Below are 16485 nucleotides of genomic sequence, written 5' to 3'. Positions count from 1 at the left end.
CTTCCCTTTAATCTTCTCACTACCAAGCACTGTAAGCCCGGAACACCAACGAGTGGCTCTAGCATGTCCCACATGGCCCACATGTCTCTGGCCGAAACGAAGTATGGATCGTAGCCAAGTTCGGACCGACTGCCTACACAGCCAGGCCACAACGTCAGTGTCAGGCTGAAGTTCAACATCGGGTACACGCGTGAACGAAGGATCCTAGCAAGTCTATGAGCAACAATTTCAAGTACATGCCTCCGACTGGATTCGTGATATTGAATCTGCAGCGGGCTGGCCTTGGAGTGTGTTCCAGCGGCATGATATTTTGCGAAGCTGAGATCTACATTGAAAACTTCGATATGCATACGGCATGAAGACATGGTATGGATGAAGGGTACGTCCGATAATCCGTAAATATTGCGGAGCCCTATGGCGCGCAATGACCGAGGTTCTTCGTGAACATGCTCGTGGCAGCCGCTTGATGCGGAGTCAACATCAATGATAAGACGTAGGCTGAAGTGTGACATGCGATACCAGTCGCTCATAGGAAGCGACCACGCCGATTCCGCCTGGTCAGGAGCGTTCAAGCTGAGTGGAGGGCGACTCTGACTCTCGATAGCTGCGAAAATCGTGATCTCACCATTACATAGAAGGTGCTCAGCATAATATGGCTGCGATTTGTGTAGAGACAGTTGCGATCGCACCAAACGTATCTCCTGGACGGTGATCAGTTGTTGGTTTCAGAAGGTAGCAAAAGGGATTGCGGTACAATTACTGGTTCGCATTTGCAACAAGGCGAGGTGGAATCCTTTGGACCCGCCGTCGTTCGTGGTGCAGGCAAGGATGTTTCCAAGAGCCGCACTTTTGACCAAGAACGAACTTTTTGCATTTCACTCTCGGTCAGCTTTCTCTTTTTCGCTCTAGACAGCTTTCGAGCCTCAATGTCGGCCATTGCGTCATAATCTGGACTACTTCTCAGTCCCACAAGTTTTCATCTCAAGTCACGTATTTGGGAGCGCAAATCTTATTCATACCGAGCGAATTTTTTGATTCAAAAGCGTAAATACTTATCTAAAACTTTTGTGTTCAGAGACGGTATTACCATAGGGCCTGGTACATATCCAAGTGTACAGAGAATGATGAGAGGACGGTGCAGAATTCGTTCTCGAATTGTACTCCAAAGGGAGTGACCTAATGAGAGGGAAAGATGGCCTGCTTTTTGCCAACATCCACAGGAAAGGGTTATGATGTTTACAATAGGGGGTCGACGGAGTTACACATTGAAAAGGGAAGATAGATCGTTGATCTACGGCTTTGAATATGATTTAAATCGCTGCTAAGGATGCAATACATTGCAGTTTAACCATAGCTTCAAGAGAAGGGATAGGCCAAGGAGCTCGACAGGCATTGGATCGGCGACACATCGTTGAAGTCCTTTAGTCAGATCTGGAGGCATCGGCCTTATTATGCGGGGGGGAACTGGAACGACTAGTATTCGACGCCCAAGAGACATCAAACCGCTTCAGGCCCCCTGAAAAGTTAAAGATATAGCGTGGAGCCCAAGCTTCTTTTGACAGAGACTGGCCTTAACGTCACACATGTAGACATGAGAAATGTGAGACTTGCCTGAAATGGTGAGATGAGGTTCTCAGGGCCTAGACCCAATCTAAAAAAAAAAGCAAAGATGCGATGTAATGATTGTCATAGAGGGCGTAGACGTATTCGTCAGTCAGGAGAAAAAAAATCATCTCCCAAGTCATCACTCAGTCAGAGGCAACAAAGAGGTAAACTGAAGCTCAATAGTACATTAGTTCGACGCCGGACCTCGCCTCGCGCAGTTCATCTTTGCAAGTCAAGCTCCCACAAGCGATCTGACAGGATGGGGCCCGTTGGTTCTGGCGTCATGCGTTTGAGAAATCTGACGTGTATGCGTAAAGAAGCTCTAAGGGCGGCAAGTATTACAAAATGTGCGTGAGGGAAGACGTAAGATGGCACTCTGGCCTGGCAGACGGGAGAGAGTGGAAGAAACGTGCGGGATGTAGAGTCGGCAGATAGATCCAGACGAGGGAAGCCATAGACTGAAGCAAGAAGGAAACAACACCAGAGCAAAGGCTAAAACAGGGAGTCAGATAGGCAATCCCTGTGAGTGGTCTTCCAAGGGAAAGGCCATGGAAAGTGAATGGACGAGAAGCGGGAAGCTTTGGTGAACAACAACATGGTAGGCATCAAGTAAAGATGGTGGTTTCGAAAGCCGTCAGCTCAGCTAAACTCCATTTAGCTTAGTGTCACAACCTCTGACCCAAGCCATTGACCTCAAGCAGTGCCCCATGTTTCGGACCAGAGTAAGCAACGTCGAGATAGTGCACCCCTTCAAGACCTAGGAGCCACGGCGCAGACAATCCTGAAATTCAAAGCACATCGCGATCGGTAGACGGCCCTCTACGCGGAGCGGCCCTTTCCCTGCTGTCCACCGCATACTCCCACCAAGCCTTGCTATGGCAACTCAATCGCCGCACTCACCCTCCGACGTGGCCATGCGTGATCGTGCAAACTCTACGGCCTCGGACGTGGTCATGAGCGATACCATGGACCCAGAGAGTCCGACGACCGATCCGTCGACGTACGCAGACGCACAGCAGGTGCTGACGCCGCAGATTTCGAACGAGGAACAATTCATGAGCCTGCCTAAGTCCGTCGCGAACAGTCCGCTGTTCCGGTTGCCCAAAGACATCAGGGTGCGCATCTACAACTACTGCCTAAGTAGCAAGTACTCGGTGATGTGGCCCGTCGACCGTCTTAATCTCGAACTGCAGCCGCAGCTGCTACGAACATGCTCCACTATATACAAAGAGGCTGTTGCCATCCTTTATTCCAACACGTTACATTTCATTCACCCAAGCGATGCAAACATGTTCCTTTGGGCGCACAACCCGGATCTGGGCCGTAGTGTTACCAAGTTGCTGTTCCAGATCAGAGACAGGGATGTCAAGGCCATATGGTCCGGATACCTAAGCTCAACCAGGGTGGAACGTTCGCTGCAAAAGGACTACCCGAACTTGCGTACGCTGCATATACAATTCCGCTCTAGTTTCTTGAATGCCATGAACGGCAATATTGCCGGCCGATTCGAGAGATGGGAGAACGACAACACATTTAGGGAGGTCCTACTTGGTTTGACGGACAGGGTGCCGCCAAACTGCGAGGTGAAAATCTTGGTGTGCAACAGGCTGATTGCCGACGATGCGAGAGCACTGTATAACACCTTTCCACATCAATTAGACAGGGTTAAGGATCCGGGTCCGGATCGGCGTCTGATCCTGAGGACACCGTGGAAAAATCTTTTCGGGGCATCAGTGGCGCTGGAGATTGAGGGCCAAGAGCAATCACGATACTTTGGACCGTGATGTTTTATGCATGTGGTTGAATAGTGGAAGTGGGCCAAAAGTCGCCCCTCTTTCGTGCTCGGCGTACATGAACGTAATATATGCGACGCCGGTTTCGTGGCATAAGACGCATTTGTATGAGAAAAGCTAGCGGTTTTGAGCAACACGTGTCATAGGCCTGAGCGTGCAATGAACAAATAAGACTAGATTACAATTCCTGTCATACACACCATCTAATCTCACAGACCGCTTAACCTGCACAAGACGAGAAAGCAATATAAGGACATTAACAATGTCAATCTAGAACTAACTTTGAATGCAAATTCCGTCCATTTACTGCGTTAATAAGCAATTAAGGGGTATAAAGAAGTGGAACGGAGAACCATTTTTATGACTGCATTTTCACAAACAAGTTCGTTTGAATTTCCTGTTCAGCTAAGAAAGCTTCTGCTATGGCCTGCCGGGAAATAACGACGCCCTCCAGACACAAAAAATTGTAATCCACATTCGAAGATTTATTTGTGATTTTCGGCGCCATCCGAATGATTGGAATGCTCAACGAAATTGCCTTCAACAGCTTGAGAAATGAGATGTCTGACCGCGCTCATGGAAATGATAGTCGCTGGCTACATAACGTAACCCTGTCCGTGAACTTGGACATTCACGGTGTAACTGAATTTGTCTCCAGGAGATGTTACTTGCGTTAAAGTCCGCACTGAGTTATCAGAGAGATGATAAGATGGGGTGAACGACTGAGGAATCTCAGAACTGTCAAGACGTCAGCCCGGCTTAGCTAGCGATTTGCCATTCGGCTCAGCGTACTGGGCAACTCTTGCGTGGTTTAAGGATGAAATTCAGACAGCACATTCTTAAAAGTGGATGTCCTGTCGTCGATCTTCTAGCAAATGAAACCTTCATCTCACATACACGAGTTCAAATCATCGACCGCTCATCTCACAGATCGCATTGGTATAAAGCAAAACTTCGCAATCAGTCTTTGAGGGCACGGTGTCTTCCAGAGGTCATCCTGTTTCAAATGGGCGTCTTTGTCTTCACTGGCGTCATTTTGGCGCTGACAGCGGCAAAAGCCTTACTCCCGTGATAGCTCAAACTCGCGTTGTTCCTGGGAAGAGGGTCTTGGAAGAGCAAGTGGATTGGATTTGTTCCATCCTTGACCTCATTTGTTCACGTATGCGCGGTTTTGAGTTCAATTCAGATGGAAACGGTGTGGTTATTCTTGCATGTACTGTTATCTAGTAAAGGACTTGGAGCCTCCACGGCCAAACTTAACATTTCGAGGCACGAACTTGAGGGCCGACATTGACTTTGTTAATGACGAGAGCTGTGCTTCGGGATCTAACTCGGACGCATCCGCAGTCAAGGGCGCTCGAGGTCGATGCTTGCGATTAGTATGTTGGCGCAGCATTGAAGTGCGCCTGTCTATGCCATCGTTGACTATGAAGAAATCATAGAGCTAATAAGTAATCAATAGCTGGTCCCCAATTAAGTGCCAAGATCTGATTTGTTCGTCGTACACTGCGACGGTGCAGGAACGGCGACAATGGTATGAGAGACTCAGCTGGCTCACCTTGGGAAAGCCATGTTTATCAATCATATGCATACGGCGTTTCTGTGCAGTAGAGCATTTGCGCTCGCAATCTTCGACAAAGCACGCAAACTGGTTTTCGTGTCAGCATCTCGGTGATCAGTATCCATTACATTGCTTCCGCTTCGAATACATACCGTCTTCTCTCCCCGTTCCCTTTTGACTGCAGTGATCGGATCATGGTTCTCTGCGATATGCAACTGCAAATAATGATCCGAGGGGAAGTTTCTACAGCATTCTGAACATCGGTATCGATGCTGCTGTTCAAAATGGGTCTCATATGCCTCATACGAATCAAACTCCATCTCGTCGTGTGGAGGCAAAGAGCAGCGTATTGGCCTGTCACCTGACGATTTGCCAGACTCTGTGGCATCTAACTGTATTCTCTTCTTGGGCGACTGGACACCGGGTAATTCTTCAGCGCTCGACTCGTCAGAGCTCGACTCTGCTGGATCGATCTCGGCGTCCGGAGCGCCAACGACGCGAGTACGTTTCCCACCAGTCATTTTTTAGATTATATGTAAGGAACTGTAGAGCTATTGCCAGTTTGAAGGCACAAAAAGAACAATCGAGCTACTTGGCAATGCTGGCTGCGGTCTGTCGATGTGGGGCGCAGGAGCCGCTCTTTATACACCGCTTTTCATCAAAAGCTGGCTCCTACGTTGGTAGCCGCTCATAGATGGCACCTTTATGGCGCCTTTGGCATATGCAGAGTCCGGAACGATAGGAAACCACAGGGCAACGCTTGCTCCAGACACCCATATATGTTGTGTTGCTGGTGGGATTGGTGCTAAGCTTTCGGTAACCCCCCGACCCGCAGTCCATACAAGGTTACGCGCGCCACGGATGATCTCCCTCAGGTGCTCCACCCCAACGTTAACATCCCTCATCGCCTCGTACGACCTGACCACCGATCACAGTTCCGCCCAGCACCACGTTGTTGACAGTCTTCCGCCGCTCGAAGACTATTACACCCATTATCTTGAGTCGATCAGGACGGCCTCTTCGCGAGTTCGCCGTCCCCCAGACTCTACAACGACCGCACCTATGCTACGTTCGGAACCCGCTGAGTCCGCCTTTCACACGCATCGTACATAGCGCGAGCTGCTCGGTGCCTCTCTCCCGTCCGTACGGACGAGCTTTCAGCAAGAGACGGAGCCTGACAGTATACGTGGGCAACGCGCACAGCATGGACTCTGCCCAGCGCCTTGCGTAAGTTGTCGCTGCCTATCGCCCGTCTGCGCCGTAGTCGGCTACCGTTTCCAATTGTAAGACCTGTGCTGACCAGAGTTGGTAATGTTTTCAGCAGGGTTGAGTCCTCGAAGAAGCACCTTCTCGAACAGCTCCATCACAAGTTCAGCGGCTCTCAGCTCGTCAACAACTTCGGCGTTCATCTCGAACCTGCATTTGCTGCGTACGCTCTCCCTCTTCTTCCTCAATGTCCTGGGAACCATGTGCTCGATGCTCATATGTACACAGATATCGTCAAGCGTGTTACGACGCAGTGCTACCAGATCTCGCCGGACCGGAGACTAGCAACATTCTTACAGCGCTTTGGGAGACGCACACCCGAGTTCGAGGCAAGTTCGTGCAAGCTTTAAGCAAAGTACGTGTTCTGATCCCTTCCCGTTTCTACAAGTAGCCAATGAATTGTCAAGCTGACAAGTCACACAGCTAAGCCCTCATTCGCAGCAAGCCCCGTCAAAGCCATACCGGGACACAGCCAAAGAATTTCTCGTTTTTATCAAAGGTAGCCAGGCTGGATATAATGCCCTGCTACGCTCCATCCATGATCAATGTTCGGATGTCTCTGTCCTCGGCAATATTGCAGGAGCCTACCTCAACAATGGCGGTAACCAGAATAAGACTGAGGCAGGATCAGCACAGTCACCTTTAGGCCCTGTGTTCACGACGCAGGCAGTAAAGGATGCCGCTTTGGTTGCCACCCGTGATTCTCTAATCTACCTTGGAGACCTCTCGCGCTGGCGGCACAAAGCTCACGTGGATCGTCAATCTCAGACCCCGCAATGGAAGAAGGCTCGGCTGTACTACGAACTGGCTTATGAGGTCGACCCGTCATCTGGACTGGCAAAACACCAACTTGCTGTTCTGGCTGAGGACGATGGCAAATACTTTCCGGCCTTAGCATACCTGTACCAGTCGATGACGTCGGCGTTTCCCCATCCACATGCTGCGGGTAATCTGGAGAAGCTTCTGGGCAAGCGCCTGGCCGTACCCGTGAATCAGATCATCCCGAAGGTTAAGTCATCAGATGATCAGAGCAACAATGTGGCAACATTAAGAGCCTGGTTTTTGCAATTGCATGTTCACTTCTTCCGAGGCCAACTATTTGACAAGCATGTTGAAATGGAGTCTGAGGTTCTTGCCCGTCTGTCTCAGGCTCTTAAAGATGGTACTAATCTCGACAAAACACTGCTTTCAATGACGCTTATAAATATGGCTGCCGAAGCTGTGGCTCTAAGCCGGGCAAAGACTCTCGGTCAGGCACATAAGAATGAGGACCGCATTCGCGCTCAGAAGTGGGCGCAGATGTACTTCTTTTGCTTTCGCCACAACGTCAAGACGCTCAAAGTTCTCCTTGATCACCTCAGCGAAAATTTAGAGTCGCAAGCACGCGAGAGCATCGCTGCACAGGATAATAAAGCCGCCCTTCCACCGGTTTCGAACATCGCTCTGCAGTCAATCCACGTATACATTCTCTGGTTTGTCGTCAACTGGCCTTTCATGCAGGAATGCATCGAAAATAACACGCCAGATCTTGAAGTTGCTGAGGATGTCAGACAAGTCTGGCGTTTGCTTGCGCATGCTCTTAATTGTATCTATGAGCAATACCCGCTCTTCGATATACCTGCTATTGGTGATTGTGAGCACCTTGTCGATGAGGAAGAAGCCACGATGGGATTCCAGCCCATCCATGTAGACGAGAACATGGATATGTGGTATCATCAGGGCTCAATGAAGCCTGTGATGCGCCGAGAGAGATCTTCCGCTGAGGTAGAGATGTATCACCTAGTTCGCCTTCGCGACATATATAGCCGGGCTCTCCTCGTCGCCAGCAAGGATGTGAGTTTTTTTTTTTCCAAATTATATTAGACGGCAGCAACAGAGCTAACTTGAATTTTTCAGACGTCATTGCTTGTCCTGGATGGTAATAAGATTATTTTCAACGAGTCTGGTACTACCGACGAGTTGTTCTCGCCTGCAAATCCTGCTCAGGAAGGAGAGCCGGTCACACCACCGCCGCTAGCAGGAGGTGCGATCGATCCGCTTGTCTTCAGTGCTGGAGCTGAAGATCCATCGCAGGCACCATGGACGGAGCGTGAGCGTGAGCGGAAGAGAATTGTCACGAAAGAGAACCGTACAGTTGTTTCGAGCCCCGTCGTAGCCGGCGGCCCTTTCCTGCGTCCCACCTTCGCGGTTGACCCGCTATATGAATTCCCGCGGCCGCTGGCGTGGGTTCCTGAACGGTTGCAGGATGTAATATGGCATGCTGAACATCATACAATGAAAGAGAAGACGCCATGGACCGGAATGTCATTCGCTGATTCTTGGTACTCTCTTATGAGATGAAGGAAAAGAGCCTATGGTTCATATTCAATGGGTCACGATCATAATCATTTTTCTGATCACGGATCAGATACAGCGGCCAATTCGGGACGTTATCACCACCTTCGATGCGTGCAGATTGGACTGTCGTGTCTTGAGGAAGGTACTTTTGCTAGTCCACAGCGCTACCTTCCACTCAGCCCTGGCTGTGGCTGCATTAATTCGATCCCATTCATGGCCTGCGGGCTGCCACCACAGGGCAGTATATCCACGTGTCATTCGTAGCAGCATGACATGAATCGAGACACGTGCCTCGTTCCTGGAAATGCTCTGGAGGCAGATACGATAGATCAAAGTCATTTGAAAAGCTAGTTGTAATGCTGCTGTAATAGCAGCCAGCTATACCCATCCCAGTCTTTACGCTCGCTTGCACACTTGGCATTCATGTTCAAAATGAGCATGACATGCTATTCTGCACATTTTCTAAGTTTTGCAAATCCCCGTACCTCTCCAACTCAGTTCATGAAACAATCCTCCAACGTGACAAGGCTAGTGTTTCGCATGGAAAAAGGAGAAGAAGGAAATGATTCGATCAAGGAGGAGCAGGAGCAATGCAAGAAGGTAAGAGGCTTTTTAGTTCCCTTTCTCAAACCCTCAATTCACTGACTCAATCGAGTAAGCTAACTGTGTCTAGAAGTCGATTGCATTGTGAGCCTGAACAGTGTTCAATGAGGATCAGTGGATTCGCGGGCGCGAACCTGCATGAGCGAGGTCATCCTACGCGTAGCATTTTGACAGATTTTGAAATTTTCGCCTTCAATCTGAACCAGGCTCGAATTGAGTCTGTTGGCTTTTGGTATATGGATCCCCTAGTCCGTGTCAACATGTCGCGCAAGGAAATGAATAAAAAGGATAAATGCAGATTACGTCGACACCCGCCCTTCTGACGACGGCAATTTGATACCTGAAGGATACGTAATACCAAGCTTGTGCACAAGGGCATGTAGGCTTCGATTTTCAGCCCGTATAATTTAATGTTAAGCTCTTCATAAATATTCGTCTTGGGTGAAAAGTAACACATTATGACGCAAAATTTACAAGCCATGTTTGAGAGCTTAGATTGGTCATAAGACGTCCACGCATCAAATTGCCACGACTTCCATGCACAGATATACATCTCTCTGCGTGTAGTGCGAAAGAAGGAAGTCTCTTTCAGGAAATAGCCGAAACGCACCAGACCGATCCTCGCTCATACATAAGTGCAATGATGTTGAAAAGCTTACAAAGAGATTTAATCCAGGATGCTATAGGAAGTAACTATCACCGCTCTTGCTGATCTCAAAGGTACAGCCTAACGGTTTACCCTGGTCACTGAGCCGTTGCTCATGCGCCTTCAAATCGCGCATGATCAAGTCACCGGCTAGTGGTCCATCCGTCATCGAATCTTTGACGTGGATGATTATCACCTTAACACCTTTGAGTGGTGGCTCGATATCCTTCAAGGGGGTGACCGGCACCTTTGCGCTGGTTGGAGTCGGCAGTGGGAGGATATCCTCTTGATGGATAATGTCATGCATAAGATCATCGCTGGTCGGCGTGTTCGCTGCACTACCGTCCTTATTCGGCCTTGGTCGACCCGCCGTATGCGAACTGAATCTCTTACGCTTCTTGCCTATCTTCTCGTTAAGCTCCCGCCTTCGCTCTGCAACCATATCTGCTAAGGTCTGAAGTTCCGCAATGAGGTGACGTGGTGCCAGGTGTCCAAACAAGATGCTGTCTGACTGCGAGTCGTCGTACGAACACTCGATGAAGATGCCCGAAAGCAGACCAGCAGCGATCTTTGGCGCGGCCTCCGCCCAGACAATATGTGTCCTAGGTGATAATGAGATCGAGTCTGGCTCGACGTCACCGAATATCAGGATCTCACGCCCTGAATGCTCAGCGCGAATGAAGTAGGCGGAGCTATCGACTACTGGCTGGGCAATAGGGTCCTGCCCGGTGAAGAATGTGGGCGTCCCTGGTTGTGATTGCTGACTGAACACGCTCGATCGGCGACCGCCATCTGAGATACCGGAGCCTTCAACTTTGTTGGCAGCCGTGTTATGCGAGTGGTTCACTGATCTATTATGGGAATGGTGTACATGATGTGGTGTATGTGAGCCCTGATTCACTTGCGTTTGCCTCTCTATGGTCTCCCGGCTCCCACGTCTATCAGACTTTGGCGCTGATGCACATGTTCCATGTGAAACCTTGAAACCCTTCACCGCAAGACCGTTGCAAACTTCGATAAATCCTCGCGAGTGTCCTTCCCCAAGTGCGAGATTTCCGCCCTCTGCTAGACGTTGGAAAGTCACGAACCCAACTCCATCGTCTTCGTCAGTCAAGTTTGGCCATATAATGTCGTTGAAGACATGCTGCTTGATGGAGTTGACGGTGAATGGAAGTGCGGCGAGCTTCTTCGGCCGCGATGTGTTGTGAAATGCAGCAGTGTTCATCGCGAAGCCGGCAATATGATCGAGATGAGGGTGGGTTATGAGGTAGGAGTCGACATGTTCTCTGACGAAATGAACAGCGTTGGCTCTTGCCGAACGATGAGGGAATGTTGCGCCTTGAAAAGGGCCGCTTTGGATTGTGGTGAGCTCAGGAGATGGCGAGCGCTCGGATGTGGTGCTCGACTCGTCATTCTCCTCCGAGAGCACGTCTCCGCTTGGACTGGCGGCGGGACTTTTTGTGCTTCCGCGGTCTCGAGGGCTCGGATCCGCAACAAGCGGGAAGTGCTCCAGCAGTATACGGCAGATTGCAGAGAGATGGGTTCCTGCATCCACAGCAAGAACGCCATTGCGCTGCTGCCAATCACATGCCGTCGAACGGACCAGAAACCCTGTCACATTATCTTCGTTTGGTCCTCCTCCAGAACCCTAAAAGCAATCAGCATACAAGCATGTACTTGGTGGCATATGCGTTGAGGTTCGAGAATACGGACAGCTGCATTGATGCGTAAATAGCAGGCAACTATGTAAGCAACTGTCCCACACAAAAGCTTCAATGCTTGTAGAAAAAATTAAAAAGTTGGCAAGGGTTACAAACCAAGCAAATGACTTGAAGACCAGGCTCGTCTGCGCTCTTTTTTCTCGTGGCATGCGCCATGATTATGGCAGCAACACTTCGAACGATCCGTGGCTCGCGAAAGCTAGACGCTGCAGAATAGATTGTGAGCACGGAGTAAAAATAGGCAGAGAATGGCAAATAGTATCACGACATGGACAGACGGGTGGTAGACCGCTCAGTCCAGGTTGAAACCAACGCCGTTACTCGAAAGTATTTCTCTAATTGGTAGGAAGAAGACCTGGTGCTTGCTGTGGCGGTGACGACGGCATTGATGGAGAGAAAAAGAGGGGTGAAGGAAGAAACGAAGGGATGGAAGAGGGAGGGGCTTAAGATGGATATACAGAGAGAAAGAGGCGTCGCCACCAAATGGTCGCGGAGCGTTAGGGTGTGAAGCTGTGGCTGCGATCAGGATAAAGGCGATAGACAAGAAGGGCCTAGTGATGTTACTCGAGGGTTCGTCTGGCTCTCTTTACTGCGGGAGAGGATCAATGTAACGTGAAGTGAATCTGAAAGTTAGAACACGAGCAGCAGGAGGCTGAAAGAACGAAGGCGTCTGCAATTCTAGCGTCCTTGCTTTTGTTTTTCCTTTCTTATTCAGTGCTCGGTCAGGTCATTTGGCTGTGGCAGAGGATCGTTGCGTCAAGTTTATGAGGCATCGAAGTGGACAGAAGAGGAAGTGGAGTGGAAGAGGACGGGATTCCGGGCAGGTGCCTCTTGTGCACAACCCGGGAAGGGAAGGGAAGGGAAAGGAAGGCGCTGGGTGTCGCTGGGACGATCGCCGAGCGTGGGAAGGCGCAACTGGCAGCGCAATATGGGATGCGAGCGTGTTGTGTTGTGGCGTGGTGTTTCTGTTTCTGGCGATGCAGCTGGCGCACGTGCACATTGGCCGCCGCGAAGAGTGGAAGGGAGGATGGAAGGCGCGAGGAAGTGAGATGCTCGTCCTTTCTCCACTTTTTGTCCTCCCCGGCAGGTGCAGGTGAAGGTGCAGGTGCAGGAGCAGGCGCAGATGCAGATGCAGATGTAGTAGCCGCGCTGTAGGGCGATCAAACAGGCAGGCGCCACGGCGTTCCCCGTTCAAGCGCAGAGCACACGCCCTAACCCCAACACACCACGCATGTACGGGATTTGGTTTCTGCACTGTACGCCGTCCTGCTAGTCCACGACTGCTGCGAAAAGCACGCAGACACGCGTTCTCGGCCTGGCAAGGCCCAGCCAGAGCTAGACTGAACAAGGCAAGGAGAAGAACTTGCCCACGCGTAGTATCGAAGCAGCCGCTTACCTCACCCCAGCTACTCGCGCAGCGGTCCAATGCCAGGCGCCCGAGGACGTTGAGTGATGTAGGGCGCAGGGTCGTCAGTAGGGAAGGTCGAAGGGGGGACAGACGCTGAAAATCGAGCCGCCCGTGGTTCGTGTACAAGCCAGGATCCGGCGCAAGGAGCGGAGAGCAGTGTGCGGCACAAGGGCGAGCAGGACGGCTGCTGAATTTCACGGACAGGCAAACTATGCTCACGCCCTTCATGCAGCGAGTCCAGCCGATCTGCTCGGGAAAAAGGAAACTGGTCCACACGATCTGTACCATCTGCCTGCGGCCCGTCGAGCGCCCCATGCTGTATCCTTGCCTTGAACGGAGGATGCCCAGCAGCGCAGCGCTAGGACGAGCAACCGTCAGACAGCTGAAGGCAGGCTTGCATGCATGCACGCAGGATGGGAGCGAATGCGATGACTTGTCCACTCCGAGTCTTGTCTGTCCCAAGGCTCTCTGCTCTTAGTTAGACTCTTCCGCTATAGGAAAGAATACCAGCACACCGACTTCTCTCCAAGCCCCTTTGGTTCTGTTATGGGCCATTGCCTTTGCCAGACGCCGCGACTTTCTTTGTGCTGCCGCCGGCCCTACCGGGACCGACAGTGCGCCTCTGCCCATCTGAACAATGAGCGCGCATACGTCTTCATTCCATCGGCATCGGCATCATCATCCTCATCGTCTTCGTCTTCGTCGCCGAACATCGATGTCCAAAGCTGCAAAGCTACATGTGCATTTTCCTGCTGCCTTGTTGACCCATGCCCTTCCCCGTGCACTTTGGCTGTTGTGTCTCGCTGTGGGGAACCAAAGACGTTGCCACTCTCGTGTGCCCCGCCCCTTCCAGCTCGTCCTTCTTTCAGGCTTCTAGAAGCCTTCCCTGTTGAGTCGAGTCTTCGGGCTCAGTTCGCCCTTCTGGCTTTTGACTCGTCGCGCAGAGCCTCAGCTTACCCTTTGCCGCTGTAGACCCAAACACTTGGCCTCTACGCTTCATGAACCGCAGGAGGGTCCCAGGCTGGACTCACGGTTACTTTGGCTGTTCCATGTCCTTGCGTTTCTCCGCTTCTCCTGCGCATTGCGAATCAACTTTGAATCATTGCAGGTGTGCGTGTGCCGAAAGCCATCGGACAACTCTTCTGTTCAGCCTTGGATCTACACTCACCCGTCACGGGAAGTTTGGCACAAGCTCGTATCGTCCGACGTGGTTGTCCCGCCTACAGCCTCCTCTGCGAGAGAGCTACATTCACTGATTGTGTTTGCCTACCGTGTTCGGCCCCCCTGGGCAAGACGCGTCCACCCTAGACTCGCTTAGCTGGAGTAAGGTCGCATCTCGACGGTCTTCCTTGGTCACCTCTTTTGCAGCCAGCATCAGTCCGTGCTCAAGTTACGCTCCGGAGGGAGCTCTGGCCCCCTGTTGATGACGCTTTGTACAGATGGCAGAGGCCAGGGAGCAATAGCTTAAAGAGAAAAAAAAAGGGAAAAAAAAAATCTTTCCCTACTGGTCGTGCTCTTTCGTCCAGTTCGGTGGCAGAGAGCGCCTGACCACGCACGAGCTGGAGCTTCCAAATTGACCAAGGAGATTTCAGTCTCCTGCGAATCACATGTCCGTCTGGTTAGACGTCTAGATACGTCAATAACGGCCGGTCGATAGCCTTGCATCAACCTACGCGACAGACGCCTTCGCGGACGGAGGCTCGAGGATATGCCAGATTCTGGGAGGCTGTTCTTCTTCGAGACTGTTTCCCGAACGAAACACGGGACAATCAAGAGAAAGCGCTGTGCCCGGCTGCCGACTGGCTCTTGACTCCGAAATTTCGACGGAAGAAAAAAAAAAAAAAAAAAAAAAAGAACGGAGGCTGCGGGCGGTGCAGCCGGTAATGTTGATATGCCTACGCGCTTCCATTTGAAGTAATCAGTAAAGAGGATTGTATAACTTGATCCTATCTGACGCGGTACGACATCGCGGGCCAATTCCACCATGCTATGCAGGATATAGTTTTTAGTACATAATATACACAAAAACACGTGTGTGCAAGTCGAGAGTCCAGACGAGTTGTCCTTTGTAGTCTCCTTAACGCTTGACCCAAGCAGGCTTCTTCCTTGCCTTGAGGTGACCGGGCTTCTTCCTCTCTACTCTACGACGGTCGCGCGTGAGACAGCCAGCTAGTGGACGGATCAGTTTGCATTCTTCCAACATCGCGGCCCGTCTGTTGGAGACGAGCGTCAGGATAAACTTACCAGACTTCAACCTCATTTTCAACGCAGGCTCGTACACGATGAGAGCCTTTGCAACCGCGAGCGTCAATGCTTCCGCCTGACCCGTCGTACCACCCCCCTCGACGATGGCAAAGACGTTGTAGTCCCCCACACGATCCGTCACGCTCAGCGCGTAGAGGGCGCTTTCGCGTTGGTGCAGTCTGCTGAAGTACTGACTTAGGCTCTTGCCGTTGACCAGCACCTCGCCCTTTCCCCTGACGATCCAGGCACGCGCCGTAGCGGCCTTGCGTCGGCCCAACCCATACGCACGCCCACACTCGTCCACGACGGCCTTCTTGCTGAAACGCACAATGGGCTGCTCCTCCTTCATGAAGCTCTGCAAGACCGTGTGCACTTCGTCTGGCATCAGATGCGGGTTAATGGCCGCTAGCCGGCCACACATTCGAATCAAGTCGCGGAAGCGTCCTGGGGCAACTGGCTCATTGCCAATGAGCTCCCTGTATTCTGGGAGTGTGAGCCAAGTGATCTTCGTCTCCGACCGGTTCGTGGTGGGCAGGAGTTGGTGGCGTCGGTAGAGCGAAGTGATGGAAAGGTAGTGGTCGGTAAAGTTGGGTCGCGCCGTAAAATAGCTGGGGGAGGCGGGCACAACGCGCAAACTGTTGGCGCTGACTCCGCCGGCGCGCTGCCTGGTGTCTGGAGAGGTCGGCGATGACGAGGGATAAAAGCTCTGTTCAGCTCGCTTGCCTGGCGAGTCGACATCTTTGGCAGCTGAGACTTCCCGGCTTTCCGCTGCGGACAGCGTTGAAATTGTTTGCGGTGAAGCCTCGAAGTCCTCAAGGCCATCCAAGTTGATCTCGGGGGCTGCTCGGAACGGCGTCGTGTCCTCTAGTCCGGGGTTTGTCGAGACATCGATTCCAGACTCTATCTCTGAGATGCGAGCATTCGACGTCGTTTGCTTGGGCGCCTGTTCGCTGGCACGACGTGTATTTGATGACGAGAAGGTCCGCACGGGCAGGGAGGCGTGAAAGCGAGCTACAGTCGCAGGTCTGCGTCGAGGGCATTGTGTCGAGGACGGCTGGTATACGGTGTGAATGGCCCTCCTGATGCCATTTCGAAGGTCAATGGCCTTCATGGCGGGATGAGGCGACGACGGTGGATGGGGAATGGGCAATTCCAAAGCCGCAGAGTCGTAGCCGATCGTCGCCTTTTTTTTGTTGGCTCGGGCATTGCTTTAAGTTGACCAGCGAACGAGTATCGAACGACCCTGGCCATGCCAAGACCCGCAGTGCGCCCGCGAATTCTTAAAAAAATCTGTGACCAGC

The 16485-nt window shown here is 51.6% G+C and overlaps 5 protein-coding genes across 8 annotated transcripts; 2 read left to right on the top strand and 3 right to left on the bottom strand.

Moving 5' to 3' along the window:
* The first annotated feature begins 2334 nt into the window (after positions 1 to 2334).
* PV09_08660 (uncharacterized protein) lies at positions 2335 to 3662 on the top strand. The gene has a single exon (XM_016362590.1). It carries the CDS (start codon positions 2481 to 2483, stop codon positions 3387 to 3389), a length of 909 nt encoding a protein of 302 aa, XP_016209603.1. The 5' UTR covers positions 2335 to 2480; the 3' UTR covers positions 3390 to 3662.
* Positions 3663 to 4465: 803 nt separating this feature from the next.
* On the bottom strand, positions 4466 to 5752 carry PV09_08659. 2 transcript variants are annotated; one of them, XM_016362588.1, is made up of 3 exons: positions 5112 to 5752; positions 4957 to 5046; positions 4466 to 4842 (listed from the first exon to the last, which is right to left on the bottom strand). In XM_016362588.1, exons 1-3 carry the CDS (start codon positions 5478 to 5480, stop codon positions 4618 to 4620), a joined length of 684 nt encoding a protein of 227 aa, XP_016209601.1. In that variant the 5' UTR covers positions 5481 to 5752; the 3' UTR covers positions 4466 to 4617. The 2 variants fall into 2 exon arrangements, with proteins under 2 accessions (XP_016209601.1, XP_016209602.1); XM_016362589.1 differs by having other exon boundaries at positions 4466 to 5046.
* A 97-nt stretch (positions 5753 to 5849) lies between these two features.
* On the top strand, positions 5850 to 9596 carry PV09_08658. Of its 2 annotated transcripts, XM_016362587.1 has the most exons (7): positions 5850 to 6186; positions 6281 to 6388; positions 6454 to 6580; positions 6649 to 8058; positions 8122 to 8248; positions 8299 to 9162; positions 9236 to 9596. In XM_016362587.1, exons 1-6 carry the CDS (start codon positions 6164 to 6166, stop codon positions 8316 to 8318), a joined length of 1815 nt encoding a protein of 604 aa, XP_016209600.1. In that variant the 5' UTR covers positions 5850 to 6163; the 3' UTR covers positions 8319 to 9162; positions 9236 to 9596. The 2 variants fall into 2 exon arrangements, with proteins under 2 accessions (XP_016209600.1, XP_016209599.1); XM_016362586.1 differs by having other exon boundaries at positions 8122 to 9162.
* On the bottom strand, positions 9501 to 12644 carry PV09_08657. 2 transcript variants are annotated; one of them, XM_016362585.1, is made up of 3 exons: positions 12097 to 12644; positions 11629 to 12042; positions 9501 to 11459 (listed from the first exon to the last, which is right to left on the bottom strand). In XM_016362585.1, the coding sequence occupies exons 2-3, from the start codon at positions 11686 to 11688 to the stop codon at positions 9846 to 9848; spliced, it is 1674 nt and encodes a 557-aa protein (XP_016209598.1). In that variant the 5' UTR covers positions 11689 to 12042; positions 12097 to 12644; the 3' UTR covers positions 9501 to 9845. The 2 variants fall into 2 exon arrangements, with proteins under 2 accessions (XP_016209598.1, XP_016209597.1); XM_016362584.1 differs by having other exon boundaries at positions 11629 to 12644.
* Positions 12645 to 14824: 2180 nt separating this feature from the next.
* On the bottom strand, positions 14825 to 16376 carry PV09_08656 (uncharacterized protein). The gene is made up of 2 exons (XM_016362583.1): positions 15185 to 16376; positions 14825 to 15109 (listed from the first exon to the last, which is right to left on the bottom strand). Exons 1-2 carry the CDS (start codon positions 16293 to 16295, stop codon positions 15018 to 15020), a joined length of 1203 nt encoding a protein of 400 aa, XP_016209596.1. The 5' UTR covers positions 16296 to 16376; the 3' UTR covers positions 14825 to 15017.
* Between the last annotated feature and the right edge of the window lie 109 nt (positions 16377 to 16485).

This window comes from Verruconis gallopava, assembly GCF_000836295.1.
Source record: "Verruconis gallopava strain CBS 43764 unplaced genomic scaffold supercont1.44, whole genome shotgun sequence".
Taxonomy (NCBI): domain Eukaryota; kingdom Fungi; phylum Ascomycota; class Dothideomycetes; order Venturiales; family Sympoventuriaceae; genus Verruconis; species Verruconis gallopava.
Note: the sequence above shows the minus strand (reverse complement) of the source record. Positions and strands in the feature narration are given on the sequence as shown.